Genomic DNA, 27,947 nt, shown 5'->3' with positions numbered 1-27,947 from the left:
CGCGGGCACGCGTGCGCACTGCCGGGCGGTGGGCGGGCCGCGGGCCGCGCGGGAAAGAGGCGGGGCGTGCGCGCGTGTGCGGGGGCGGTGCTGCCATCGCGCCTGCGCACGGCGGTGCCGTGAATGCGCGGGAAAGAGGTGGAGCGCGCGCGCAGGTGTGAGGGGCGGTGTCGGCCGCGCGGTTCGCGGCGTCGCGCGGCCACCTGCGGGCTCTGGCCTCTCCTGGCGGCCCGGGTCTGGACATTCCATATTTTTAGGTGGCCGGGGTAGGGTTAGTGTGGGTCCGGCCCCCGGAAGTCGGGCCCACAGCGCTCGGGCTTCGGGCCTTCTCCGCCCTTCCCCGCCCCCGACAGTCAGCGCCAGACCCCCGGCCTCCTTGAGGGCCAACTTTTTGCCCTTTATTTTCTCAGAAAATTCTAATGCAAGTAATTTAACCGAGTTGTTCCCCGACAGATCCAGGCAGACCTACCCAGTTCCTGATAAGGACAGAGTGACCTTGACAACTTCTGTGGCCCAGGTCGGTGTCGGCTTGTCTGGACGGCCCCAGGCATCCCCCACAGGGCTCCCTGACCCTTTGAAGGGCCCCAGGTGGCTCCTTCCAGGGTCCTCGGGTGTCGACCAGAGCGGAGAGGGACGGGGCTTCCCATGTTCTGTCCCGACGTGGGGACTAGAGCCGTGTCCCCAGGGCTTCCCAGGCGGGCGGGCCGTGGCCTGAGGTGGCTGTGACTCCCCCCCCCCCACCATGTTCCCTCGGGGCCCAGCTTGACCTCCCCGCCCCCCCCCCCCGTCCCCCCCACCCCCTGCCCCCACCCCGCATCCCGGCAGCCTGATGGGCCAAGGTGCGGGGAGGGTGGCTTCTGCCCTCAGCCAAGGTCACTGGGGCTGTACCCAGGGGCAAGGACTGCTTACAACGATGGGATTCTGCTCATTTTCAGATTTCTCAAAGGAGGGATAAAATGACCAAGAGGAAAAAGCTTCGGACTTCAGGTATTTGGACACTCAAGTTGACACGTCTTTATTGCTGCTTCCGGTTACAGGAGGACGTGGGTCTGTTTGTTGTAGAAATGCTAACGCGACCCCGGCAAGCCCCTGGGCAGGGGGAGTGACTTCATACGAGCTGGTGAGAAAAGTATGAATTGTGGAAACTGCATATGGTAAAAAAAAGTGAAAGCTTTCTGGAGTTTCCTCCACCCTCGGGTGGGATCCCACAAGCTTAGGGCAGGGGTGCGCTCTCAGAGACAACCTGTGAATAGAGCTACAAGGTCTTTTTTTTTTTAAAGTCTATTTTTTTTTAACTTTTTAATTTTTTTTAAGTTTATTTATTTTTGAGACAGAGGCAGAGCATGAACGGGGAAGGGGCAGAAAGAGAGGGAGACACAGAAATCGGAAGCAGGCTCCAGGCTCTGAGCTGTCAGCACAGAGTCCGACGCGGAGCTTGAACTCATAGACCGCGAGATCATGACCTGAGCCGAAGTTGGACGCTTAACCGACTGAGCCACCCAGGTGCCCCTTTCACATCTATTTATTTTTGAGAGAGAGAGACAAAGTGGGATCAGGGGAGGGGCAGAGAGAGAGGGAGACACAGAATCCGAAGCAGGCTCCAGGCTCTGAGCTGTCAGCACAGAGCCTGATGTGGGGCTGAAACTCATGAACCACAAGATCACGCCCTGAGCCACAGTCGGACGCTCAACCGACTGAGCCGCCCAGGTGCCCCCAACTACAAGGTCTTTGATATACTACAGGGTCATCGGTTGGTGGCTAAGTGTTTCACTCTGGAACCAAAACCCTGGGTTGAGGGCAGCCTGGGTGGCTCATTCTGTTGAGTGTCCAACTCTACATTTTGGCCCTGTGCTGGGATTTGCACGGAGCCTGCTTGGGGTTCTCTCTCCCCGTCTCCCTCTGCCCCTACTCTGATCGCGTTCTCTCTCTCTCTCTCTCTCTCTCTCTCTCTCTCAAGATAAACAAATAAACATAAAAGAAAAAAAACTGGGTTCATTCTAGCTCTCATGGTGGCCCTGTGATTGCAGATGACTTACTTTGTGCCTCAGTTTCCCCTTTCTGTAAATAGAAGATAATAAAGGCACCTACCCCGTCCATTCAAACAATGATTCTCAACCTGGTGGGAGGATTTTTTGCTCCTCGGAAGACACTGGAAATGTCTACAGACATTTTTGGTTTTCACAACTGATATATGTGGGGAAGGTGGCAGGGACTGGCATTTAGTGGGTTGAGGCCTGGGATGTGCTCAAAATCCTAGAATGCGCAGGACAGCCCCCCACAACACAGAATGATCTGGCCTCAAATGTCAACAGTACCGAGGTGGAGAACTCTGCCCTAGAGCTCACATGTGGATTAGTATTTGTAAAGCACAGAGGATAGACCCTAGGTATACACAAGTGTATGCTGCTGTTGTGATTCTCCCCCAGACTTAAAAAAAAAAAAAAAAAAACACACACACACACACACAAAACAAACAAAAAAAAACTTCATTCTAAAGTAACTTTGGTCTTACAGAAAACTTGCAAAAATAGTTCAGGGTTCTGTCTACCCTACCTCCAGCTTCCCATGAGGTTAATGTCCAACAAAACCACAGGACAACGATCAATTATAATATTGCATACGAAGCCAAGAAATGAACCTCGCTACACTACTTGTTTCAAACTTTTCTATATATACACCAATATAGTGTTTTCACTGGAAAATAGAATCATCACACATATCGACCTATAATCTGTTTTTTGCTTTATGGGATATCACAATCCTCTTTATTTGTCAACCTACATATACGTGTCTTCACTCAAAAAGAAAAATACCCAACATTACATAGTATAGCACCACCTCCCTGTCATTGTCTAAGATAACTTAAACCTCGTAGAAGTTTAGAAATGATCACTTACTGGCTAATGAACATAAGGAGTAGCACTCATTTCCCACCCCACCCCCCCAACTATGTGGGACAAAAATTAGCAATGGATTGAAAATGTTTTGTGTAGAAATGAGCAACAGACTGCTTGGAAACACAGGAATTTCACTGACCTTGGAGGGGGAAGCTGGGGACAGCCAGGCCCACCCACAGCATGTCATTTGGGGCCTCTCTTGGCAGTGGCCTCCCTAGCTCCGTGGACCCCAGGCTGGCCCAGGACAGCTGTTTCTGTGTGTCCTGGAAGGGGTGGGGACAGAGGAAGATGATTCTGGCAGGTGGTGAAAGAAGCCCTTCCCTCCCAACGTCTTTGGCCTTTGGCGTTGAACATAAGGTTCTGCCTTAGTTTTTCTTAAATTAGTCCTGTGGGGATAGATCACAGGAAGGAAATGGGAGGCTCTTCACTTCTGTTGATATTTTTGTTTTTTATTTGGTACACATGTCCATTGGATGAGTAAAGCGAGCTGGTGTTTGGGCATCGTAAGAAACCAAATAAACAAAGCTGCTCGATTTTGCCTTTTTTGGCAGACCACAGGGTGGGAATATGCTTGTGTAAGAAGCATTCGTTGGAGCCTTGCTCTAAGAACAGCACTGGCGCGGGCACCTAAGCAGGGTGCACCGGCAGGTGGGGCAAGGATGAGATCCAAGGGTGCCGCAGACTCAGGTCCTGCCCTCATGACCCTCAGGGTCTAGGCAGGGGAGAAAGAAAATTGCTTCTCGCCGGGAGCACTAATTCAAATACACAGCAGTAAGGTAAAGTTCTAAAGGGGTACACGTGAACCATAACAGAATCAAAAAAATTACAGAAAAGTCACAGTGGTCTACTGGAGCACAAACAGCCAAGTGAATGCTAACGAGGACCCTAGTGATAGATGATGGGGATGGGGGGCTCATTCAGTGGGTTTACTTCTAGCTGAGGTTGGAAAGGATCTACCTGACTGAACTCCAGAAAGACCACCTGGTTTGCCTTTTTGTTCTCACTGGTCAGAGGCACGGTACATAGTAGGTACTCAATAAATGCTCAAGTGCACTTAAGTATGCAGGCTCTGGAGTTGGACTGACTGGATCCCATTTCCAGATTCCTTGGCCTCCAGGTGCCTCAGCTTTCTTATCTGTAAGATGGGCAGAACAGTGGGATACTGCCTCAAAGTTTTATCATAACATACCCAACTTCTCAGGATAGCGTCTGTCATGGAGTTGTCTAGGTTCAACCTTTATCATTTGTTTTTTGAATAAATGAGTAGGTCGGGGCCAGGTTTGGAGAGGTATTACAAGTCAGCCACTACTGGCAGTTTCCGTGTAAGGGTGTTCCCTTCATTCAGCAAATAGGTGTTAGGCTCTTAATTGCTTTCAGTGATGGGGAAGGTATTGCAGATATTCAAGGGGCCGAGGAGCAGCTGAGATGTCACCTCCCTAGCACTCGATAACTGTAGGTCCCAGTTTTCCCAGGATGGATATTCTGCAGGCATCACAGAAAACTAGAGTGGTACATAATTTAGTCCTATCAGTGTTTCCTGGTGGTGATCTCTGTTTTACACGTGTGTTTATTTAATCATGTACCAAGTACTTATTGAGCACCAGTGGTATACTAGATGATCTTCTAGGCACTTGAGACTCAGTAGAGAGTGAGATAGACCCCTCTTTGTATGGAGCAGGTTGTATTGAGGGAGACAGAAAATAACCAGTACATCAGACACTGGCAAAAAAAAAGCTGTGAAGTGAATGAAACAGACCGTGGGTCTCTATAGGGGGTGCCCTATAGAGAAGTCAGGGATGGCCCTCTGCAGGAATATTTGAGCTGAGACTCAAGGAAGCCAGTACACATCTCTCCCCACCTTCCCAGAGAGACAGGTGGCTGGACCAGGTTGTCTTATGTAGTTTGGTGCCAGGCCACATCAGGATTTGGTCTCAGTCATGACCAGTCCTTAGGTAAAAAGCCTTTGAATCCCATGGCCACCTAAGCTCCTGGACAAGGCTCCATCCCATCTCTCTCTCCAGGCTAGTGTCAGAGCAAGGGTTTCCTGCTCTTGGAACAAGCTTGTTCATGTTGCAGCAGTGGCCCTGCCATGTTGGTTGTCAGCCATGGAAGTGCCTGCTCCTTGTACCTCCCATCCCTTCATTTTCCTTTCTCTCTAAACTAGGTGGAGAAGGAATCCGTCCTCCAAAACTCCCAAAGAACCCAAGGCTAGGAGACTCTGGCAGGCCCCCCCAGAGTTCTGAGTGGGGCTGTTTGTGTCTCCCTGAAGAGTCAGAAGGCAGATCAGGACCTGTTCTCTCTGCCGGACAGAGGACAGAGGAACCGGTACAGGCAGCCTCCAGGTAGGTGGCTTGGAACATTCCAGCAAGCCTTCCCACCAACAGTGGGCACAGCACAGCCGTCCAGTAGGCAGGATGCAAAAGCATGGGGACAGCCATGACCCATCCAATGCCACGCCTCCCTCTGCGGGTTCAGGTCCCCTCAGGTGGCTTCTCAAAGCCATTCCTAGGAATCTCCTTTCCAGGGAGAAAGGTTGATATTTTAACCACGGGCAAGGAAAACCTTGAATGTTTCAAGGTCACTTGGTAATAGAATGCATCTTGTCCTCTGCTGGTCAAATCCATGTTTATCCCACATTCCTTCTTAACCAAGAAAGGATCGATGGAGTTGTGGGTCTGCGAACTAAGAAGCCATGAAAGGGGATAGCAAATATTATGTGCCAGACAGTGTGCTAATAATAAACAGTTTATGTCTGTCTGTTCGTTTAATCCTCGTGGCTATGTGAGGTAAGTTTTTATCCCTGTGTCACAGGTGAGGACTCTGAAATTTCAAGATGTCAAGTGACTTACTTGCCCAAGGCTACTGAGCTGGTGCAGGGCAGGCTGGGGTCTGGCTGTGTCTGGCTCCTGTGTTCCTAACCACCATGGTTTCCCAGCTTCCTTGTTTTTATTTTCAGGAATATGTAATTAAGCACAATGGGGGAAAAAGAAAGATCTGGAGCATAGTCTATTCATGGAGTTAAACCACATGTAACTACAACAAAGTAGAAAGGGTTAGCAGGAGTTAAGAGGAGGATTCCTGCTACCAGAAGTCTTCAAAGAAAATATCATGGATCAGCGTACCAAATTTTCTGAGTAAACAATTGCGGCACATGGTCTGACCAACAGAGCTGTTTTTGGCGGTGGGGGCTGTGTGGTCGCAGGTCATTGCAATCTTAAGACTAAAGGCAGCCCTGTGGTGTGCGGGATATGAAGAGGGGCCGCATGTCACAGCTAACCCGTTCTCCCAGACAGGTAGCATGATGTCACGGTGCTTCACGCTCCTGGAGAGGCCAGCAGGGCTCATGGGGTCCCAGGCACTGCCCACCCTACTGTCTAAGTCCATAAGAATAGTCAGAACCTACAGAAGTGGGTTCCCACTCTCTTTTTTCTGTTTTTGTTTTCAAAATGTTTAATTAAGAAATTCCATGTGCATAGAAGTACAACAGAAAAAAGCAAAGCCAACAAGCTTAACACATTTATGTTGAGAAATGAAATCTTTACCAGTACCCTAGCAGCCACCCAAATAATCCACTCCAATTAAAAATTTTCAAACTCTTGGGGCAGGGTGGCTCAGTCGGTTGAGCATCGAACTTCAACTTAGGTCATGATCTCACAGTTCATGGGTTCGAGCCCTATGTTGGGCTCTGTGCTGACAGCTCAGATCCTGGAGCCTGCTTCAGATTCTTTCTCTCTCTCTCTCTCTCTCTCTCTCTCGCGCGCGCGCTGCGCGCGCGCGCTCTCGCTCTCTCTGCCCCTCCCCCACTCTCACTCTGTTTCTGTCTCTCTTGAAAATAAATAAGCATTAAAAATTAAAAAAAAATTTTTCAAACTCTTGCTGTCAGTATCTAGATTTATTCTGTCTCCATAACCTCCTGACAAGGTTTAAACCTGTTACTGTATCTTCGTGCTTTTTCCTGTTCCACGTATAAAGGTGAAATCGTGAAGGTTTAGTTCCAGATTTTGATTTTTTTTAACAACACATACATCCACATTTATTTAGATATAACCATAAGTCTCACAATCTTTTTAAAAAGACCTAATATTTGGGGGGCACCTGGGTGGCTCAGTTGGTTACGTGTCCGACTTCGGCTCAGGTCATGGTCTCGCAGTTTGTGAGTTCAAGCCCCGTGTCGAGCTCTGCGCTGACATTGCAGAGCCTGGAGCCTGTTTTGGGTTCTGTGTCTCCCTCTCTCTCTCTGCCTCTCCCTTGCGCTCTGTCTCTCTCTCTCTCTCTCAAAAATAAACATTAAAAAAAAAAGACCTAATTTTTTAAGGTCTTTGGGTTTATAATAAAATTGGAAAGAAGGTAATGGAGAGTTCCCATATAGACCCCTGCCCCCACACATGCATAGCCTTACCCATTGTCACGATCACTCACCAGAGCTGTGCATTTGTTACCCAGGATGCACCTGCACTGACACATAATAATCACCTGCAATCCACAGTTTACTTTAGAGGTCACTCTGTGTTGTATGTTCTGTGGGTTTGGGCAAACATAGAATGACATGTATCTACCATTAGAATCTCATGCACAGTATTTTCACTGCCTAAAAATTCTTTGCGTTCCACCTGTTCATCTCTCCTCTCTCCAACTCTGGCCCCACGGATCTTTTTATTGTCTTCATAGTTTTGCCTTTTCCAGAATGTCATAGCGTTTCCATCATACAATATGTAGCTTTTTCAGGTCACTTATTTCACTTAGTAACACGCGTTTAAGCTTCCTCTCTGTGTTCTCATGGCTTGATAGCTCATTTCTTTTAATGCCGAATAATATTCCATTGTCTGGATGCACCACAGTTTATTTATCCATTCACCCACCAAATGCAATCTCAGTTTCTGCATTTTGGCAATTAATGAATACACCTGTTTTTTCTGACATTGTGTCTTTTGCATCTACAACTTCCTTTCTCTGGAATTTGCAGAGTTGGGGGTTAGAGTGTCATTCCAAATGTGAAATCCTATTCTTATTTCAGGAGCCAATTCCTGGGATTCTAAGGGTAAAGTGCTGCCAGAGTAGGAAGCTTGGATTCTAGATGTGAGACTCTGCACCCTTCTTGGCAGTCACATGTCACCCTAGGCGCAGCTCCCCTTCTCCACCCCACCCTCTCCAAGCAGGTGCTCCAGGACCTCCCTTGCAGGAGACTGAGTACTACTTTGCCTTTGGATTCATTCTTTTTGTCTTACCACGCGCACAGACAGCTTTCCAGAACTTCAGAACCACCTGTTTTGCCTTTCTCCACCCAGCTCCCCTGCTGAGGAAGCACAAGCTCCCGCCAGTCTCCTCGGGGAACCAGAAAAGGAGCCAGCACCCCTTCCTGTTTCCCAGGTGAGCCTGTTCTATGGCCTCATATATGTACTACAAACGCTGCCTCCCTTAAGCTGGAGTTCTTATCCCCATTCAGCATCAACAGGCTGACAGGTTGGTGAGACTGTGTGCTGGGGATGGAGTGGAGGGCAAGGACTGCATTTGAAGCTGCAAGAAAGGAACTGGTTTGGTGTTTGTTTTCTGAGACCTCATTCCGCCCTTATCTTTATTGTTGCTTTGTTCTTGTATCTGGTTCACAGAATTCAGCCAGGAGGTTTGTCCCCCAGTTTGCAAAGTCCAGGAAGACAGTGACAAGACCAGCAGAGTTGAGGGAAGAGGACCTCAGGAGTGGAACCCCTAAAATCAGCCAGGTGAGCCCGTTAGACACCCAGTAGCTGCTTGGACCAGCCTTGGCTACTGAGTTCAACCTTGGTTTTCTTTGGCATCGGCTAGACCTGCATCTGTCTGCATGCCCTTTTTCAGTGCGTGATGCTACAGATGTGTGTGGAGCGTGTGCCACGCCTGTGTGAGGCGCTCAGGACAGCTGTGCCTGCACCCAAGTGGTCAAGGCCACAGCCCTTTTCCCCAGGTTGCATGATAGTAGTAAAAATGCAGAAAGACAATCCACATTCTGTCCCTGAACCCCTTTACTTCTTGGAAGCTTTTGTGTGGTTGGGGGCAGGGGATGGGTCTTACAGCGTACTTTCTTGTCCTTTCTACCATAAGCTCCCAGGGTGATGATGTCTCTGGCAACAGGGGCCCCTACAAAAGTGAGGGATGGGCATTCCCAGCAGCCACGTTTGTAATCATCCCCAGCGGAGAACACCCGATATCCTTTAATGGGCGAATGGCTGAACACACCATAGAGCACAACCCAGCAATGAAAGAGGAACAAACCAGTGATACACGCAACAATCTAGATGGATTTCTAGGGCGTTATGTGGAGTGAGAAAAGCCAGTCCCAAGAGGTTATATACCGTAGGGTTTCATTTGCATAACGTTATTGAAATGAGAAACTTATAGAGATGGGTTGGTTAGTGGTTGCAGGGAGTTGGACCAGGGTGGGGTGGGGAGGTGAGTGTGGCTACACGTGGCAGCACAAGGGACCCTGTGTTGGAGATTTCCCATATCTTATTTGTGTGGTGGATGCACAGCCTCCACCACTGAGAGAGCTTTGTAGAACTTCATACACACACACAAACAAGCATAAGTCAAGCTGGAAAGCCAAATAAGGTCGGTGGACTTGATCAGTGTTGGTATCTGGACTGTGATATTATACTCAAGTTATATAAGATGATACCACTGGGGGAAACTGGGTAAAGGGCATGACGAATCTTTTTCTGCCATTTCCTTATAACTACATATGAATCTACAATGATCTCACAAAAAGTGTAATTTAAAAACAAGAGGGGTCGGGGGGTGCCTGGGTGGCTCAGTCAGTTAAGTGTCTGACTCTTGGTTTCAGCTCAGGTCATGATCTTGCGGCTTTGTGAGTTCTAGTCCCATGTTGGGCTCTGTGCTGGCAGCGCAGAGTCTACTTGTGATTCTCCCTCTCTCTCTGTCCCTCCCCCGCCTCGTGCGATGTTTGTCTCTCTCAAATAAACTTAATAAATAAATACATACGTGCATACGTACATACAAACGAGAGGTCGGGTGCCTGGTTGGCTCAGTTGGTAGAGCATGAGACTCCTGATCTTGGGGTTGTGAGTTCAAGCTCCATGTTGGGTGTAGAACTTACTTAAAAAAATAATATTAAAGGGGCGCCTGGGTGGCTGGGTCGGTTAAACGTCCGACTTCGGCTCGGGTCATGATCTCACGGTCCGTGGGTTCGAGCCCCGCGTCAGGCTCTGTGCTGACCGCTCAGAGCCTGGAGCCTGTTTCAGATTCTGTGTCTCCCTCTCTCTCTGCCCCTCCCCTGTTCATACTCTGTCTCTCTCTGTCTCAAAAATAAATAAACGTTAAAAAAAATTCTAAAAAAAAAATAATAATAATATTAACCAACTAATAAGAGGGGTCTTAGCTTCACTGTCGACTGAAAATGTGCAGGAAATGCTATGTGTAACTCAGCGGCTGGTTGCCAGTGGCTTTACTGAAGCCAGACTGACAGGCCATGACCTTCAATGCTCTGATATTTGCAACACACACCCTCCTAGAAAGGTTGGACTTGACTGATGTAGGGAGGTAACTGTGGAGGAGGCATCTCCCTCAGTGCTGATAACTGTATGGAAGAAGCATGGGAAGGGGGGGACAATCGCTGTCTATAGGGTGCCCTTGGGTACAGACCTCAGTCCCTACCTATCAGATGTAATTACTTGTAGTCCAGTTTGAAAGGAGAGTTGATGGCATGGTTGTGAGAGGAAGGAAGGTGATGGGTTGACTCCAGGGTTTGGGGCCTGAATAGCTTGAAGGATGGAGTTGCTGTAGTTGAAACAGGGAGCCTCTGAGGGCATACTCAGGAGCTGGTGTCGGTCATGTGACATTGGATGTCACCAGGAGATACCAGAGGGAGATTCCAGATACCAGTGTCTCGACTTGGGGGAGATCCAAGGGCTGCAGTGGTTCTGCAGGTTTAGGTCTGAATGCCTGGATTGAGCTGCCATCTACCTAGGGGACAATATCTATATACGTCCCAGTCAGAACCCTCTTTCCCACCCTGTTCTGGTCATCTCTGTCTCCATTAGGGACATTTCGCTTCTCCCTCTCTCTTTTAAGGTTTTTTTTAGTGTGTGTTTGTTTATTGTGAGAGAGAGAGCAGGAGAGGGGCAGAGAGAGAAGGAGAGAGAAAGAATCCCAAGCAGGCTCTGTGCTGTCAGCATAGAGCCTGATGCAGGGCTTGAACCCACGAACCGTGAGATCATGACCTGAGCCAAAACCCAAGAGTTGGATGCTTACCCGATTGAGCCACCCAGGCACCCCATCTCTCTTTTAAGTTTTTTTTTAAATGTTTGTTTATTTTTGAGAGAGAGAGAGAGAGAGAGAGAGAGAGAGCGCAAGTGGGGGAGGGGCACAGAGAAGAGATACAGAATCTGAAGCAGGCTCTAGGCTATGAGCTATCAGCACAGAGCCTGATGTGGGCTTGAACTCACGAACCCACAAGATCATAACCTGAGCCAAAGTCAGATGCTTAACTGACTGAGCCACCCAGGTGTCCCTTAAGTTTTTATGTTGAAATAATTATAGGCTCATAAAAAATTGCAAAAATACTATGGACCCAAGTGTCCGCTGGTAGATGAATAAACAAAATGTTGCATATCCATACAATGGGATATTATTCAGCCTTAAAAAGCAAAAACATTCTGATAAAGGCTACAACATAAATGAAACTGGGCAATATTATGCTGAGTGAAATAACCCAGCCACAAAAGGATAAATACTATAGGATTCCACTTACAGGAGGTCCCTAGAGGAGTCAAATCCGTGGAGGCAGAAAGTAGACGCTCAATGCTTGGATGCCTGGGGCTGGGAGACAGGGATTAATGGGGACAGAATTTCAGCTTGGGAAGATGAAAAGAGTCTTGGAGATGGAAGGTGGTGACGGTTGCACAACAGTGTACATGTATTTTATGCCACTAAACTGTATACTTACTGGTTAAGATGGTGAGTTTTATATAATGCGTATTAGACCACAATGGAAAACAAAAACCGTACAGGGGCGCCTGGGAGGCTCAGTCGGGTAAGCGTCCGACTTCGACTCATGTTATGATCTCACAGTTCGTGGGTTCGAGCCCCGCATCGGGCCCTGTGCTGACAGCTCAGAGCCTGGAGCCTGCTATGAATTCTATGTCTCCCTCTCTCTCTGCTCCTCCCCTGCTCATGCTTTGTCTCTCTCTCTCCTTCAAAAATAAATAAAAACATTTAAAAATTTAAAAAAAGAAAAGAAAACAGTACAGAGAGGTCCTTGTGTGCTCTCCTCCAGTTTCCTCCAGTGGTAACATCTTCTAACTAGCATCCATTGCCAACAACAGTCAGTTGACGTTGACACAATCCACAGGCCCCCTTGATTTTTATATCCTTGATCTGTCCAAGAGGCAGTGTTGGTGGGAAGAAGGAGCTGATGGAAAGAGGGATTCCTCTGCTTCTGGTCCCCACTCCAGCCCCTGGGTCTAACTATGCCCAGCACTGGTACTGAATGGTACTGGGTGCACCATGTGTAACATCTGAGACTTTGTACAGGTATAGTTACAACTAGAAAAAATTTTAGTTGATTATTGAAGGCTCAAGGCTGGGTCTTTTACTCTCCATAGGAAACACCGCCAGGGCCCAGTAGCCAACAGGCCAGAAGCCGACTGCAAGAGGAGTCACTAGGGCTTGCTTCCTGGGAGGCCAGGGAGCTGGGAGCCCAGACCCAGGTAGACAGCACTCACCCTGAACACAGAGACCAAAACGCCGTGACACCTGTGCCTGGAAGTGGGGATTCTCCGCCCTCGGCTTCCACCAATGTCTCTCCAGAACGGGGGATGGTACCCTTGGCCTCAGAGAGGGCCAGCCAGGACCACCTGTCGGAGCAAGGAACCAATACACCGGATGGTGAAAGCAGGAAGGGATGTTGGGTTCTAGGCTATCATGGCCAGAAAGGGCTCCTGCTAAGCAGTGATGCTGAAGAGAAGGAGCCAGACCAAGGAAGCCTCCAGGAAGCAGGTGTCCAAGGGGGAGCAGAGGCTGACCTGCCGGAGGGGCACAGAGAAAAAGGAGACAGTGTCCTGGGTCCCTCCTCCACTCAGGGCCCAGAGCCCGGATCTGCAGACCAGGCCCTCTCTGACCCCATGCAGATACCCAGCAAGACTAGCAGGGAAGAAGAACAGAGCTGTAGCGGCCCAAGTCACTCCTCCCTTGGGACCGTTGTCATCACAGACAGGAGGACAGACCCCACTGAGCCAGAACAGAGGACTCCAGAGGTGGCCAAGCCAGATGAACAGGCCAACACCAGGGCACCTTCCTCTCCCAGTGGGAAGGCCCCTGATGGAGGCCACAGTGGGGCCCTGCTCAGCTGCACACTTCTCACTGGAGAGACAGGAGGCAGAAGGGAGGCCAGGTGGGAAGACAAGCCCCCTGGCAACATCCTGGGGGGCCCTTTAGGCTCCCTGGCTCTGGATCGCAGGATAAAAGAGCCCATAGTAGGTGCCGGAGATTCCAGTCTTCTAGCCTCAGAAATGGGCCCACCTGTTGATCAAACAAGGGCGCCTAGCCTGGATGAAGAGGGACTGGGGGGGATGTGTGCACTGCCTTTGCTGTTGCAGCCTGAAGGTGAAAAAGCAGCTGAGTTAAGGAGCCAGAGCCCTAAAGAAGACCTTGACTGGTTCAATCTGTCTCTTGGAGCCTTTGCTCCTCCAGTGCACAGAGAAGCAGTGGGTGGCCCTTCCCAGGAGACCAGGGCCTGCCACGACCGCCCAGATGCCCCTGAAGATCCCACAGGCTGGTCTGAACCCCCTCCTGGCTCTGCAGACCAGGCTCTCTTGGGGGAGTCTCTAGCCATGGAACCTCACTTCCTGCCAGACAGCCAGATACAGGATGCCCTAGAAGTCCCTGACCTTGCAGCCTCACCTGAGCAGGTAAGAGCTTCTCCACATGATAGCCAGACCATCCCGAGATAGGTGTCAAGTGGCCATGAGCCCTGTCACAAAGCACCCACCGGTGGGGAATTTGGGGTGCGTGGTCGTCTGTTTATACAGCACACGGGTCTAGGGGAATGAGGTTTAGCTTCAGTGTGTATGGAGTCTGTGATTTTCCAGATAGGACAGTCCTGCCTTTCTTTCTGTAAGGAATTTTTGTGGGAACTGCAGAGCCCCAGGCAGTGACACACATGCATTCCGTCAGCCCAGGCAGAGTTGATGGAGGTCCTCCATTCCTTGACTGCAGCCCCCAGGTGTGCCCACCCTCTCCACGCTTCAGGGCCTGGCCCTGGCTGCAGGTGCCTGAAGGATATAAAGAGGATGCCTGAAGCCTTGAGGGGTACCTTTGAAAAAGCCAGTGTTGTCAAAGCTGGGCATGGGGGAGAGGACTTCAGTCTCCAACTGAAAAGAGCCTTTGCCCATCTTAAGGGTCGTTTCAGGGTCCTGATATGAATTTTTTTCCAAACATATACAAGAATTTTGCTTTCCTGCTGGAATTCGTAGGGACTTTCTTTCCTTCAGGGATCTGCCTGCCCAACAGGCAGTGGGAGAGCTGCCCCAAATCACCTTTCCTGGCTACTGAGCCTGCACCGGCCATTGGCATTCACCTGTCTGGGGCAGGTGGCAGCCTTGCTTTGGCCCCACCCCCAGGGAGGCACCACATCCCTGACCACTGGCACACCTGAATCTGGGCTAAGTGCTTTGTGGTCACACCCTGGAAGGTAGGTGGTTCTGTTTCCACACACTGGGTGTGGATAAGAGGCTGAAGGAGGTTGGGCACCTGCCCAAGGTGAAGCAGCTGAGTGAAGCAGGCTGGGTCTGTTCCCAGGTTGGCCTGATTCTGCAGCTGTGCCTGTCCTGGAACACAGAACCCAGCTTGCTTCACAAACATTGGCCTCTGTTTCTTCGGCTGTCCTGTTGAAATGTGTAAAAAGTTAATTCAGGGGGCGCCTGGGTGGCTCAGTCGGCTAAGCGTCCGACTTCAGCTCAGGTCACGATCTCGCAGTTCGTGGGTTCGAGCCCTGCGTCGGGCTCTGTGCTGACAGCTCAGAACCTGGAGCCTGTTTCAGATTCTGTGTCTCCCTCTCTCTCTGACCCTCCCCCGATCATGCTCTATCTCTCTCTGTTTCAAAAATAAATAAACGTTAAAAAAAATTTTTTTTAAAAACTAATTCAGTTACATGCTTATCAAGAGCCTGCTCTTCCAGGAGTCAGCACATCAGGCGTGGTCCCTGCCCCTGTGAGGTTTGTGGTTGTACTGTTCCCACCTGCCTCTCCCAGAGTAAACATTTTGTACCCTATCATTTCAGCACTTAGTTTTTTTATACAATATGGCCCCGAAACACAAGCCTAGTATTTCATCTGGTGCCTAGCTGAAGAAAGCCAGCTGTTCCAGCCACAGAGGGGAATGTGGTTGGGTTGAGCAAATGTGAGTCTCCAAGGTGCTGCCTTCCCAGGGGATGGCCAAGGGTCATCTTTGGCCCTTCACCATGTTTACCTGCAAGGTAGCTTCAGACCAGGCCCCAGGTGCCACATGTGGGCCCCCAGTACCTTGTGCCACCCATTTCTCAATCACCAGATGAGTAAGATCATGGAAAGCCAATCGCCGTGCAGTCCACTCGTAACGTTTGAAGACAAGTACCTGGGATAGATGGGCGTTCAGCTCCTGGCACAGCTGAAATTTTATAATTGAAGCCCCATCCCTTGAAAAATATAAACCCCTCCCTTGGACAGAAGAGCAGTCTAAGTTACCCCCAGTCTCTGGCTGCTGGGCAGTGGCTAAAGGAGCAGTTGGGCTATCTAGTGGCATCCAGCAGGCAAAGAACAAGCCCTTCCTGATCGGCCACCAGTGACTTTGGGCTTTGAAAACACCAAGGAATCCGCAGTGGTGGGACCCAGCAGACAGCCGGGGTGGTCAGACCTGACAGGCCCCCCAGGGGCGGAAGCGCTGCCCTGACAAGGCTGCTGACGCCTGGGCACGTTTTGTTTTGATAATGGGCGTTCCCAAACAAGTTGGGGCGACCCCGGCACAGGCAGATTCCCACGGAAAGCTTCTGGATGGGGCCCAGCAGGAAGGCTGCGTGGACAGGCACACTTGGGAATAGAGTGCAGGTAGATGGAGAGAGTGGTAGCAGCGGCCTGTCCACTGTCCCTCAACGGTGGCACAGCCATGAGCACTGCTTCGAGGGAGGCAACTCGGGGTGTCCTAGAGGTTACACAGCAATGACAGAGCAGTTTCAAACCCAGGTCTCCTCACAGGAAACTATGGTGTTTTCTTCTCATAGTAGCTCCCTTAGGATGTAACACTCCCCACAGAGACACTGGGGCCTCTGTAGGCCACCGCCACGTAAGTCACTTAAAAAAAGCTGATTCCACGTCCCTCTTGGGTCCTAGAGTGGTGGCCTCCAGCACATTCTGGAGGAGAACTGCCCTCACTGTGTCAAACATTCACAGAACCCTGGTGGAGGCAGTAGTACCTGTCAGGAGGGAGAATATTCCTCATGGCCAAGAACAGCACAGGGAGTTGAGTGAACATGTGATGCCAAGTTGTATTTTAAGCCACAGAGTCACTTACATGAAAGTCAACCAGATGCCTGGGAGATAACTGGACAGGCTTCCCAACTCGGCACTGCTGGCATTTGGCCCCAGATAGTTCTGTGTGGTGGGGCTGTCCTGTGCACTGTAGGGTGCTGAGTGGCCCTCCTGACCTCTACCCACAGCACGCCCATAGCACCTTCCCCAGTACCAAAGTGTGCCGACCAGCGTGAAGTGCCTAGGGGTGATCCTCCCTGGTGAGAGCCGCTGGGCTACAAGCAGCTCTTCACGTCTGTTCCTTGGGATTCAGGGACGATTTGCAGCTGTAAGCTGTAGCTCAAGCCCTTCATCCCATCCCCCACTGCTGTCAGGAGAGAGGGGCTCGGTTCTGAAAGGATGTCTTTTGGAACGGGTCCTGTCTTAGGACTTTGGTCCCCCCAGAAGAGGCCCTGGGCAGGCCACTCTGCCCAGCCTCTTTGCCTCTTTTCAGAGGGACATATGTCACCTCCATGATTGAGCCTGACATTTTCCATGAAAGTTAAACCACCGTTGACATTTAGAAACTTAAGCTTCTCAGGGTTATCTGGCTTTCTCCCCTATTAATTATAAATTTCCCTTAAAATGTATTTGCAAAATCTCTCCCTGACATGAAACCTGGCTGACCTCTTCCCCTCAACACCAGATGCCCACCTCACCCCAGTCACCATTACTGGGGGTCTTCTCTGTATCTTTCCAGATACTGCAGGATGAGCAGGAGACAGTGCTACACCTCAGCCATCAGAGACAGAGCCATCTGCCAGCACAGATCAGCTCTTCAGAAAGCACAGGCCCGGCAGGGGACACCAGGGTCAGGCCCCACATTGCCCTGTCTGCTCTTTTGGAATGGGGAGGTGGGGAGAGCAGCCGGGGCTGGCGGCCCCAGGGTCTAGCTGTTACGGCATCCCGTCCCTTCCCTACACCACTGTTCTGCAGGATTCTCTGCCTCCGTGTCCCTGACATGGCCTGGAGGAACCGAGAGGTCCCTGCATGACCCTTCCCTGTGCAGGGCTCACAGCTAGGTCATTCATATGTGTGCTCTCTCTTCACAGTTGTTTCCTCTGGGGAGCAGGCTGGACTCTTGTTGGCCTGGCACAAGCCCACATGCTGATGGAGGCCCCCTCACTGACTTCCAGCTGAGGTAGACATGATGGGGGGAGGCTGACCCAGGACCCTTGCCCCAGTACCGGTTGTCCCTAAGTGCCTGGGAGGGGAAAACGTCACTGCTTTCCTGGAACTGGCGCTTCCCACACTCTCCCTCACCATAGGCCTGCCTTGCCCTGGATGGGCCTCAGTAAGGGAGCCAAGCCCCATCTTTCAAACTGTGCGTGTCGCCTGATCCCCATGAGTGGAAAAATCGTGATCATCGATCTACAGACAAACCACAGTCTCTTCCCAGAACCCCTGGGATGGTGCCCCCAGGTCCATGGGTTGTTGTGACGTACCATGTACTTTTTGTGGAGAGAGGTTCTAGAGCTTTCCCTAAATCTCTAGAGGGGAAGAGGACCCAGACAGGGCTAAGAACCGTTGGCCCATGTGACCTTGGGGTCTGTCCCCACTCTGGCACCTTCTGGCCCTCCAGGGTCCCTGACTGGTCCCATCGCCTCACTTGGCTCTGTGCCCTAAGACAGGCCACTTTCTCCCTCCTGCAGGCCATGGAGCATGTGTGTGCGCGCGCGTTTGTTGGGGGGTCCTCTGTCTCTACCCCAGAGCCTTTCACAGTCCCATCACCTCCCTTTGTGTCCTTTCTCCCCACCCTGCCAGGCGCTAACACTGAGCCAGTTCTCTCCTGTTACCTTGTACTTGAACTGGCCTCTCTGCAGAGGCTGCAGCTTATCGATTATTCATGGCCAAGTTTCTGTTTCTGGCTGGCAAGTGTGGAGGAGGGGTGAGAGACACAGCCCTTGGCAGAATTTGTCTCCTTCCTCTTTCTCCTCCTCCCCCTCATCCTCAGGATAGAGGTGGCCACGTTCCCACCTCTTACCCATGCATAACATCTGTAAATAGTACCTGTTGTACCACGTGTTGCCACACACACACACACACACACACACCGCAAGGGGATCGGTGGTGGTTTAGTCACAGTGGCCCTACTATTGCTTGAGCAAAGAGGAGAGAGATTCATGTTGTGAATCTCCAGTGGCCTCTGATATGACCCACATGGATGACTGGAAGCCCCAGGCAGGTCATGGGTCTGGTTCAGTGGCCTGTGGCTGAGTGGGACGTGCAGAGGCTAAGGCAAGCCAGCTCAGGGTGACCGAGGCGGGTGGGGCAGAACTGGAGTTCCCACAGTGACAGCCCGGCAGACGCTGCCAAGCTGGGGTGTGGGAGGATTTAGGAACAGCTGTTGGCTGGAGTCCAGGAGGGCAGCCCACTGCCCACACCCGCAGGCCACGTGTGTTAGTTACAGTGGGTGCTGTGGTGCATCTACCCTTCCATAGATACTAATGCCATCCAGTGCCAGCTCTTCCAGGAATTGCTCTGGGCATGGGGGAGGCTGTGTGGGACAAAACACAAAACTTCCATCTGGTGGGGGTGGGAGGGTGAGAGACCAGCAAATTAGTCAGATGGTGAAGTGTTGAGAAAAAGACTGTGAGGAAGGGGTTAAAAATTTACAGTGGTGATCAGGGAAGGCCCCCTCCCCCCACCAGGAGGAGATATTTGGGAAAGAACATTCCAGGGCCCTAAGAAGTGCTCAGGGAACAGCCAGGAATTCAGTGTGGCTGGAACAGGGGGGGAAGGGAATGAGAAGGAGGGGATGGGGTCTGGAGGTGCTGGCAGATGGTGCAGGGCTGCAGGGAGGGGCACTGGGCCCGACCCGGTTTCCATTTTCACAGCCCACCCCGCCCCAGCACTGAACGGGGGACAGGCTGTAGGGGCAGGAACTGGGGGCCAGGGAGGCTGTGGCAGCTGTCCAGACAAGGACCAAGGTGGTGGGGAGGCGGCTGGATTCTGAGTGTGCTTCTCATGGTACAGCTAGCCAGGTTGGCCATGAGGGCTCTGCCTGTGGTGGCTTCCTATCTGTGAAAGGTATTAACATCCAGAGAAGACCGCTCCAGGCCCAGCAAAAGCCCCCAGAACAGACTTTGACAGAGCTGTCCAGTGAGGTCAGGCTTCATGTCATCCCTCCCTTCCCCCCCCAGGACCTGTGTAGGGATCAAAGCTTGCGAAGCTGCCAGGATGGAGGACGCAACAGACACCGTGCGTGGCCTTGTCGTTGAGCTCTCCAACCTGAAGTAAGCATTGGGCAGGGATCCACGGATGAGTGGGGTGGGAGGGCTGGCAGAGGGGACAGGGCCTTGGAGGGTGGTGGGGAGGGCCCAGTGCCAGCATCTGCCTGTGTGTGTGTCCATGACCCGTGAGTGTGTAGGTGTGTGAGCTTGTGTGGGAGAGTGAGCAGCCACTTGTGCCCGAATGAGAGGTGGGGTCCTCGCACGGACGTCTGGTGGAGCACAGCTCCTGCTGGCACTTCCCTGCAGCCGGCTGATCATGAGCACCCACCGGGACCTGGAGGCTTTCAGGCGCCTCAACTACAGGAAGGCAAGGCCAGCAGGGAAAGCGCCCGCACCCTACACATCAAAGGGAGCTGGGAATCTCCCTCCAGGGGAGCGATCCTGGAGGGATTTGTAGATTACTTCCAGACCACCTCAGGAGCGCCCTGTGCGCACACTTGTGTGCAAGCTCACAGTGCCTATGCGTGTTTCCTCTGCGCTGGCCCCCAGAAGTGCCTGGTACTCCTGCCAAACAGCTGGAAACAATCCCTCGGCAGACCCCGGAAAGCCTGCAGGCCGTGTGTGCCCCCTGGTTTACCCTAGAAGATGCTCCAGCGTTTCCCCAGTGGGCCCCAGAAACCTTCCCTCAGCCTACCCAGAAGTCAGCTTTCCATGGGAAACACAGGAGGCCAGGCCTCAGTCAATAGCCTCCCTTGGGAGTTGGTTCGGGAGGGGACCTGCTCCTCCCTGGGGCTGCAGCAAAGGCCAGAGGCAGGAGGCTGGAGGCTGACTGGGCCCCCAACACTCAGGAAGCCAGCTGCTCTGAGCAGGGCCCATAGCTGCCCAGACGTTTATCTGGATTTGCAAATTTCAGTTCTTTAGCTCAGGTTATGGGAGGTTCAGAATTTGTTTCTTTCCTGGAGGAGAAAAGGGTTCCCTTTGTTGGCGGTACCTTTGTTTTTCTCCAGATTTCCATTTTATTTGTTCTGGTTAGAGCATTAATAAATGATTCCCTAGTGTGGATCTGGACCTGTTGTTTGGGGTTTGAGGCATTTTCAGTTCCTTATGTTTTGCCCACAAACCTCCCTAACCACCTCTTTCTCCTTTTACTTCTCATCCTCCCCAGGAAGGCAGGTTGGGCCACTGCCGGGCCCTGTGAATCAAGGGGTCCCCACAAGATGCTAAGTGTGTCAGTCTCCAGGAGTGGGTGGCTGTGTGTCCATGTGTGTGTACACATCCAAGCACACACACACACCCGTATCTGTGGGGCAACAAGCCCACTGAGACATCATAGTTGATCACCCAACTGCAGAGTTGGCAGGTTTGCTTTGAGAGCTCAGATGGCCTTACCCATCCCCCAAGGAAAAAGCTGCTTCTAGGCCCCAGACTGGAAGGAGGCAGTCCTGGGGGATTGTTACTGATACAAACACAGCTAGTGGCTGCAGGTGCTGCTGTCCAACCCATTTTACAGAACACGATGCTTCAATTAAATTGGTCACCAAAACGTTGACCAGACTGGAGACTTCATTAGTCCTTTGACCTGTGACTCCTGCACCCATTTCCTATAGTCAAGGCAGAGATCCCCTCCTACTGCCTTCTTAGACCCCAGGAAACCCCATGCTGGAGGAGAACAAGGTGGGTCATGGTCCCCCTTCTCCTGGCTGGATGTGCAGCTTCTTCCTTGAACCTGCCTGGACATGCCCCTTCTCCTGGTACCCTGGGTCTCAAGTGCCAGCAGCTCTGGCCTATACAACGAGCACTTACAAGCAGCTGGGGGTGGCTGGGATGTTGTGTCCCCTAACCCAGTTTGAAACTCTTGGGGCTGCTAAGGAGCCTTCCTCTGGGTCTTCTTCCTCCTCCTTCCCTCCTCTCTCCAAGCAGAGGGACCAGGCTGTCCTCAAGGACTATCTCCCATCCCCAGCCCTCCTCTTGGGTGGCCTCGGGTCCTGGTCCACGTCCAAAAGCCAAGGGCCAGAGGGGACCTGCAAAATCCAAATCCCGCTTCCACCCAACTCTGGGAGACCGTGTGAGCTAGGGATGGAACCCCAGACCCCAGGCCAGCCCTTGGCTTGGGGGAAGAACTTAGACAGACACTTGCCACCTGCTGCCCTCTGGAGGCCAGGGGAGCAGACAGGGAGTGGGGATTCCCACAAGCTCAGCCTTTGCCCCAGGAGAAATGGATCACACTACCTGGTAGGGACAGATCTCCCTCCCCTGCCCAAGCAGAGCCAAAGCCATGATGCCTTCTGCCCAAGGCCTTGGCTGGCCCAACCCCCCAGGACATATTCCCATTCTTTGCCAACCCCCTCAAGAAGTCCTTCCCTGTTCTGAAGGGTCTGGCATGTGACTTCATGGCCTTGGTTGCTGGGACATCTGTGATGACCTAAACATTCACTGAGGGCCTCCTTGGTCAGGATGATTTGGGGAGGAGGGGGAGGGACAGTCTCCTATCAAGCCCCCACCTCCAGGGTGGAGGATTCTGCCCATTTGGCATGTCAGTGTGTGAGAGATGGCTGGAAGGGAGTTCAAAAATACCAAACATCACAGAAATGGCTTCAGGGTGCTAACCGGGCAGCACGTGCCGTGCTCAGGTGCTGGACTGTCACCCTGTGGTGCCCACTCCCATTGAGAATAGAAAAGAGGTGCCCCATCCCCTCTGGAGCTGTTCACACTACCTTGTCCCAAGACCTGGCCTCTTCTGACGCTGATCCATTCATAAGCATTTATTGAGTGCTGAGTGGGTGGCCAGTGCTGGGGAGGGAGGGCCAGGGTGACCGACAGCCACCTCCTTCCTCATGGGGGGGCTCTTTCAGCTGTGCTCCCAGGCCCTGCTCTCTTAGCCAGGCCTCCAGGCTGGGGGAAGGGCCCAGGGGCAGGTCCTTGCAAAGTGGACCTTCCCCAAAATACATCTTCCATCGAGCTTGGGTCCCCACACCCAGGGGAAGGCAGCATCTCCATCCTCCCTGCACCAGTCTCCTAGGCAGAAGTGGAGGGACAGCAGGAAGAGGGTGAAGGTCCAGAAGACTTCCCAGCACCTTTGGAACCTGGATTTTAAAAAGCGGAGGGAAGGAGAAAAACGATAATAGGGTATGATTCAAGGCTCTCAAAGTCCTGGTTCAAACTTCAAGGCTGCCGGGGCTCTGGCGCCACCTGGGGGCCGCTCCTGGAATAGCATCCCTGTGGCCGCCAGATCAGGACAGCCCAGGGTGGGACCCAGAGCTGGATACAAAGCCCAGAAACTCCCACTCTGGCTGGCTGCGCTGCCCCCTTGCGGCTGTAGGGCTCTGGGACTCCACATTTGTTACACCCAGAATGTTACAGGAGGCTGGCCTTTCTGCCAGTATTGTGGTGAGGGCTGCTCCACCCCACCCTCCAAACCTGGGGAGTTTTCCTATTCCCTCCCACTTAAGAGGGGAAAAAAAGCAAATTGTGAGGCCATCATTTCTATGTACCCTCGGCTTCCCCCATTTCCCAGTTGGACTTCACTGCATCTCTTGGGGAATATGGTCTTCTGCTGGAGGGACTCATCTCTTTGGACAAATGTTCCCAGCACAGCTTCTGGGGGTGAGGGTGAGACGGTCCCGCCCAGTCACTTCCCTCAAGGAGCTCACACTCTGATGGAAGAGGCTATACCCACATCGGGCACCCAAATGGGCAACAATATGGCCCAGTCGGACCTGCCTCTTCTGTTAGCCATCTTCCACAAAAGCAATTAAAGTTGCTAAAACGATTTGTTTTAAAACCCCACAGGAGCTGAGGCCTTTCGCATCTGTAATAACTGCTGCCACGTAAACTCGAACTACACCGAGCCTGCGGCCTGCCTGGTCCCTGGCCTTCCTGCCTGGCTGGGAGCTCGTTAGAAATGCAGGTGCTCAGGCCCCACCCAGACCTGCAGAAATGGAATCCACATTTGATGATCGCTATGGGGTGACCCATGGGGTGAGCCAGGCAGTGTGGGGCCAGTTTAGACCTCAGGGAGGCTTCAGCCAAAGCTCTCATAAACTTATGCCCCAGCTGCCCTCCTGAGCTGATCCACACACAACCTGACGTTTCCCTGGCTCCTGGGTCTCTCCCTCCTTGCTGCCTTGACACCTCGGCCTGGAGGACCAGCCTCCTTCCTGCCTTCTAACACTCTGAAATCTGTCCCGACAGTCCAGCCTACCACGGTCTAACATACTGTTAACATGCAGACCTGGTCTTGCCCCTTCCGTGGCTCCCTAGTACCCAAGTCCAAGATTTATAAGGCTTTTGTGCTGTCCCCCCCAAGTCTCTGACACCTCTTCCACCATACATGCACACACATTCTGTCCCAGATACGTTAACTTCACTGGGTTCCTGAACGAGCTCCGATGCCTGGGCCACACTTCTCAGCACTCCATCAAACTGAATTAGACTTTCAAAAGTCACTTCCCCCAGGAAGCCCTCCTGGACCCCTCCATCCGGATCCAGGTGCTTCCTCCGGACTCTCCCATTCAGCACTCATCACACTCTCTGAAATGCCGCTCTCCCATCTACATTTTCACATCACTGACCCAGCCCAGCACTCAGCACAAAACAGACACCCAAGCTGTTTGGCGAAAGAGTGAACAGAGGAGGAGCATGAAGCAGCCAGGGTTCAGAGACGCTGAGAACTTCTCTCAGGCCACACAGCTCCTAAGTGCCAAGCAGGACTGGAGCCCCTGCTATACCTAACCGCAGATCCCACTACTAGTCCCCACAGCCTCCCCGACAGATCCCCCCCATGCCTGGAAAAGAAGGCGTTTCCCACATGGGCCCAAAGAGGGAGAGTCTTGCCCAAGGCCACAAGTTAATCCCAGCCCCAGTTTACTCACTTTGGGCAACACTTATAGAATATTGCTCTAAAGTTTCTACACAGATCATCTCCCCCCACCCCTCTAAAGTGGGTGCTTGGGTTAACCCCACTTCATAGAGGCCCCGAAGGACTCAGCCACAGCCTGGGGCAGGTCCCCTCCACAGCGGGTCTCCCCAGCCACCTGCACAGGCTGCCGCCGCTGCTCCCGCGCCCGCTGCTCCCGCGCCCGCTGCTCCCGCGCCTGCTGCTCCTCCTCTGCGATGCCCCGAGTCCTGCATCCTCGCCTTATCAGGCCGGGATACCCTCTTGCCAGCTGAGTTGCGGGTGGTATAGCTGTAGACGGAGGTGTAGCCCTGGCCAGTGAGCGGGCAGAAACGACGGGTGTGGGCACGCTCACGCGTAGCGCCGCACTGAGGGCACACGTAGTCACGAAGGATGGGACACAGCACCCGGCCGGCCTCGTCCTTGAGCACGTGGGACTGGTAGATGGCCCGGGACTCTCCGTTGTGTTTGCAGAAAGAGCACAGGCGTTCAGGAGCTGCTGAAGATTCCGGGCTGGGCCTCTGACCCCCTGGCCCTGGAGCTGGCTGTGGCTGGGGGTCCAGCCTGGTCTCAGGCTCCCCTTCCCCACGCAGAGCCCCGACCAGGCGTGCCAAACCCAGGTAATCCGTCCATAGGTTGAAGGTTCCCATAGCTGGGCAGCGTGTGTGCCAGGTAGAGGGGCAGAGAGAAGAAGCCTTGCCTGCCCAGAGCTCCGCTTTCTAACCCGTCCTCTGCCCCTCCCTTCCCCTCTGTGGAGCCTAGGAGTCTGGGCTGTCAGTTCCCTCCTTATACCTCCAAGGGAGTGTGAAGGGGGAGGAGCAGGCCATGGGAGGTTCCTCATTGTCACAGGGGGGCTTGCTGCCGCTCCCCCATAAAGGCACCTGCCAGGGGATACATGGTCTCTAGGTGGGCTGGGGGTGATGGGGAGTGACAGGACACAGGCTGCAGGGGGCACCCACAGTTGGGAGCCACCCCCCACACAGAGGGGCATGGGGAGGGCTACCCCTGCCTACCCCTCTTGGAGGCCTGTGAGGCCAGCCAGTCCTGCCCCACAGGGAGACGGGGAGGGGAGGGGGAAGCCCCACCCCAAAGACAAGCACTGATGTAGTCAGTAACTTAGTAACTTGTGTCTTCCTTCCCCTGGGCTGGGGGAGGGGCCGGGTGCCCCTGGGCTCTTTGGGGAAGGTGGGGAGCCGCATGATGCACCGGCTGTCTCTGGAAGGGGGATGGTGCCTGGTTCATGGGGAAGGCCAAGGATCAAGACCCCCAGCTCAGGGGTCCCTCAGGGAGCTTTCACACCTATTTCAGCGGAACCACTTTCATGGACGAACACCCTGAGGTATGAGGCCACCTGCCCATACTTCACAAAGACAACACAAAAGCCAGTCTCCCCCATCCAGTTACCATAGCCCCTAAGGCTAGGTGCTGGCCCTGGGGTGGACAGGAAGTGAGAAAACATTATGGGGGCAGCAGAGGCACAGGCTGGGTTAACGGAGGGGGGACCCCCCAGCACCTCAATCCCCACCCACTCCCTCAAATGAGACCCTCAAGAGTTACCCAGGTGGGGCAGAGACTCGGCAGATGAAGGGATGAGCAGGCACCGAGGTGCTAAGTGGGCAACCAAAGGTAAAGCAGAGGTCTGTGGGTGCTGGGCCCAGGACCTAGACACAGAGAAGAGGGGCTCTGCTGCCTGCCCACCCCACTCATTGGTTGACTGACTCGTTCAAGAAATCCTAGTCCTCAGTCCTCTGGGAACAGGGCTCACTATCCCGTCAGGAAGGTTTTCCAGGTGCCTCCCAACTCCCCCCACTCCCCCGAATTTATTCCCCAAATCAGGCTTGTGTCCATAAGGATCCCAGATGCCAGCCCTCCCCAAGGGGTGAGGAGCTGAGGTCAGGGCGTCGCGTGAGTGGGTCTTATCCCCTAGTCCCTTCCCCTCAGGCTGTGTCCGGCCCAGCCACAGTGACATTCATCCCTCGGTGGGTCTGGCCTCCGTCCTCACAACCCACCGACAACAATGAATGTTGATTGTGACCTTCGCTGTGGCCTAAAGGAGGGGATGCCCAGGCTGGATCTGGGAGCTACCCCGGCCCTCCAGATATAGAAGGCAGGGGTCATGATGGGTGGATGGCAGTTCCAGGCCTCGGGGTCCACTCAACGGTCGATGGTTTGCCTGAGCTGCCCAAACTCACCGACAGGTTGAATGTTCCCCCAAACCCTTGGCAACTTCTCCGGGGCGGGGGGGGGGGGGGGGGGCAGGACTGGACAGTGGGGTCGGGGCAGGAGAGACTGGAGGGGGTGAGGGACCTATTAACTCAGTAATTCAGCAAGCAGGACCTGTCTGCTCCAGGACCTGGAAAAAGCACAGGATAAATATAAATAACTGTAGATATTTACGTAGGCTTTGCTACATAGAGGCAGCAATACTGGGCGGTGGGCTTGTTTCTCCGCGCATCTACTCAAATCATCCTCAAAACGGTCCTGGAAGGTGCAGAGGACTCCTATTTGTCAGTTGGGAGACTGAGGCCAAAGGGCACCCACTGCTAGTGAGAGGCAAAGGAGGGATTCCTAGTGGCCCCAAGAGGTCTGGCTGCCAGACGGTTATTGCCCCAGGACATTGATGCAACAGAGATAAACAAGTCATTTTAATACAATGTAATACCTTCTGTGAGCTTCACTGTGTTCCCCGCAAGGCAAGATTGTTTATGAATCACAACAACCCCAGGGGGTTGTTCCTCTTTGCAAATTCGGGGCTAGCAGTAGGGCCACTTGGTCCACCGGACTGCGGAGAATCCTGAGGACTAGAGGAGAGACCCCCCCCCCCGCCCCCCCCCCCCCGGCCATGTGCCCCCTTGATGTGGGGGTACAGGGTCGCTCACCCTGGGGCTTCAAAATAGGCATCAGTCAAATCCCTGCTCAGACTCCCAACTGCACCAAGATGCTGCCCCCTCCCCATTCCCAGTCCCTCCCTCCAGGGGCCCACAGATTTGGGCTCCCACCCCCTCAAGGTCCCCCACCCCAACCCTCCATGCGCAGTCTCAGTTAAAGCCACCTCCAACCGGGGTCTGGGGACTGCCTGGGGAGAGGCCTTCAAATGTCCAGTCCCTTCTCAGTTTACTGGGAAATACTGAGGGGGTTAGGGATCCCAAGTGTGCTGAGCTTAAGTTAACCCCAAAACGCCCCTTGTCAAAGGTGGACTGAGCCAGCACAACTCTCCAAGCCAGGTCCCCAGATCCCTACCCAGAGCCAGCCCCCAGAGACCCTTGCACCCACCCCGGCCCCTCCCTAAAGCCTGACTCTGAAAGCCCACACTCCTATGGCCAGTTCCCGGGACCTGTCCTCTAAAGCCCACCCCCAGAGTCATCCCTCATAAAACCACCTTCAAAGCCCATCTTCAAAAAGCCCACATCCTCTAAGCCCTGCCTCCACACCCCGCCCTCTGAACCCACCCCTTCTG

The 27,947-nt window shown here is 53.0% G+C and overlaps 2 protein-coding genes across 6 annotated transcripts; one reads left to right on the top strand and one right to left on the bottom strand.

Moving 5' to 3' along the window:
• Positions 1-66: 66 nt before the first annotated feature.
• On the top strand, positions 67-24,660 carry BRME1 (break repair meiotic recombinase recruitment factor 1). 5 transcript variants are annotated; one of them, XM_019427507.2, is made up of 11 exons: positions 67-155; positions 454-517; positions 936-987; positions 5,062-5,239; positions 8,183-8,264; positions 8,504-8,614; positions 12,488-13,792; positions 17,124-17,234; positions 17,476-17,564; positions 19,567-19,659; positions 23,386-24,660. In XM_019427507.2, exons 1-11 carry the CDS (start codon positions 124-126, stop codon positions 23,390-23,392), a joined length of 2,124 nt encoding a protein of 707 aa, XP_019283052.2. In that variant the 5' UTR covers positions 67-123; the 3' UTR covers positions 23,393-24,660. The 5 variants fall into 5 exon arrangements, with proteins under 5 accessions (XP_019283052.2, XP_019283049.2, XP_019283050.2 ...); XM_019427504.2 differs by lacking the exon at positions 23,386-24,660 and adding an exon at positions 19,903-20,658; XM_019427505.2 differs by lacking the exons at positions 8,504-8,614; positions 23,386-24,660 and adding an exon at positions 19,903-20,658.
• Positions 22,344-26,734, bottom strand: NANOS3 (nanos C2HC-type zinc finger 3). Its single transcript, XM_019427510.2, has 2 exons — positions 24,630-26,734; positions 22,344-22,679 (listed from the first exon to the last, which is right to left on the bottom strand). Exons 1-2 carry the CDS (start codon positions 25,138-25,140, stop codon positions 22,612-22,614), a joined length of 579 nt encoding a protein of 192 aa, XP_019283055.2. The 5' UTR covers positions 25,141-26,734; the 3' UTR covers positions 22,344-22,611.
• Between the last annotated feature and the right edge of the window lie 1,213 nt (positions 26,735-27,947).

The sequence above is a fragment of the Panthera pardus genome, unplaced genomic scaffold (genome assembly GCF_024362965.1).
Source record: "Panthera pardus isolate Hobbes unplaced genomic scaffold, ASM2436296v1 HiC_scaffold_8, whole genome shotgun sequence".
In the NCBI taxonomy this organism is placed as follows: Eukaryota; Metazoa; Chordata; class Mammalia; order Carnivora; family Felidae; genus Panthera; species Panthera pardus.
This window is presented reverse-complemented; position numbering and strand designations above follow the sequence as displayed.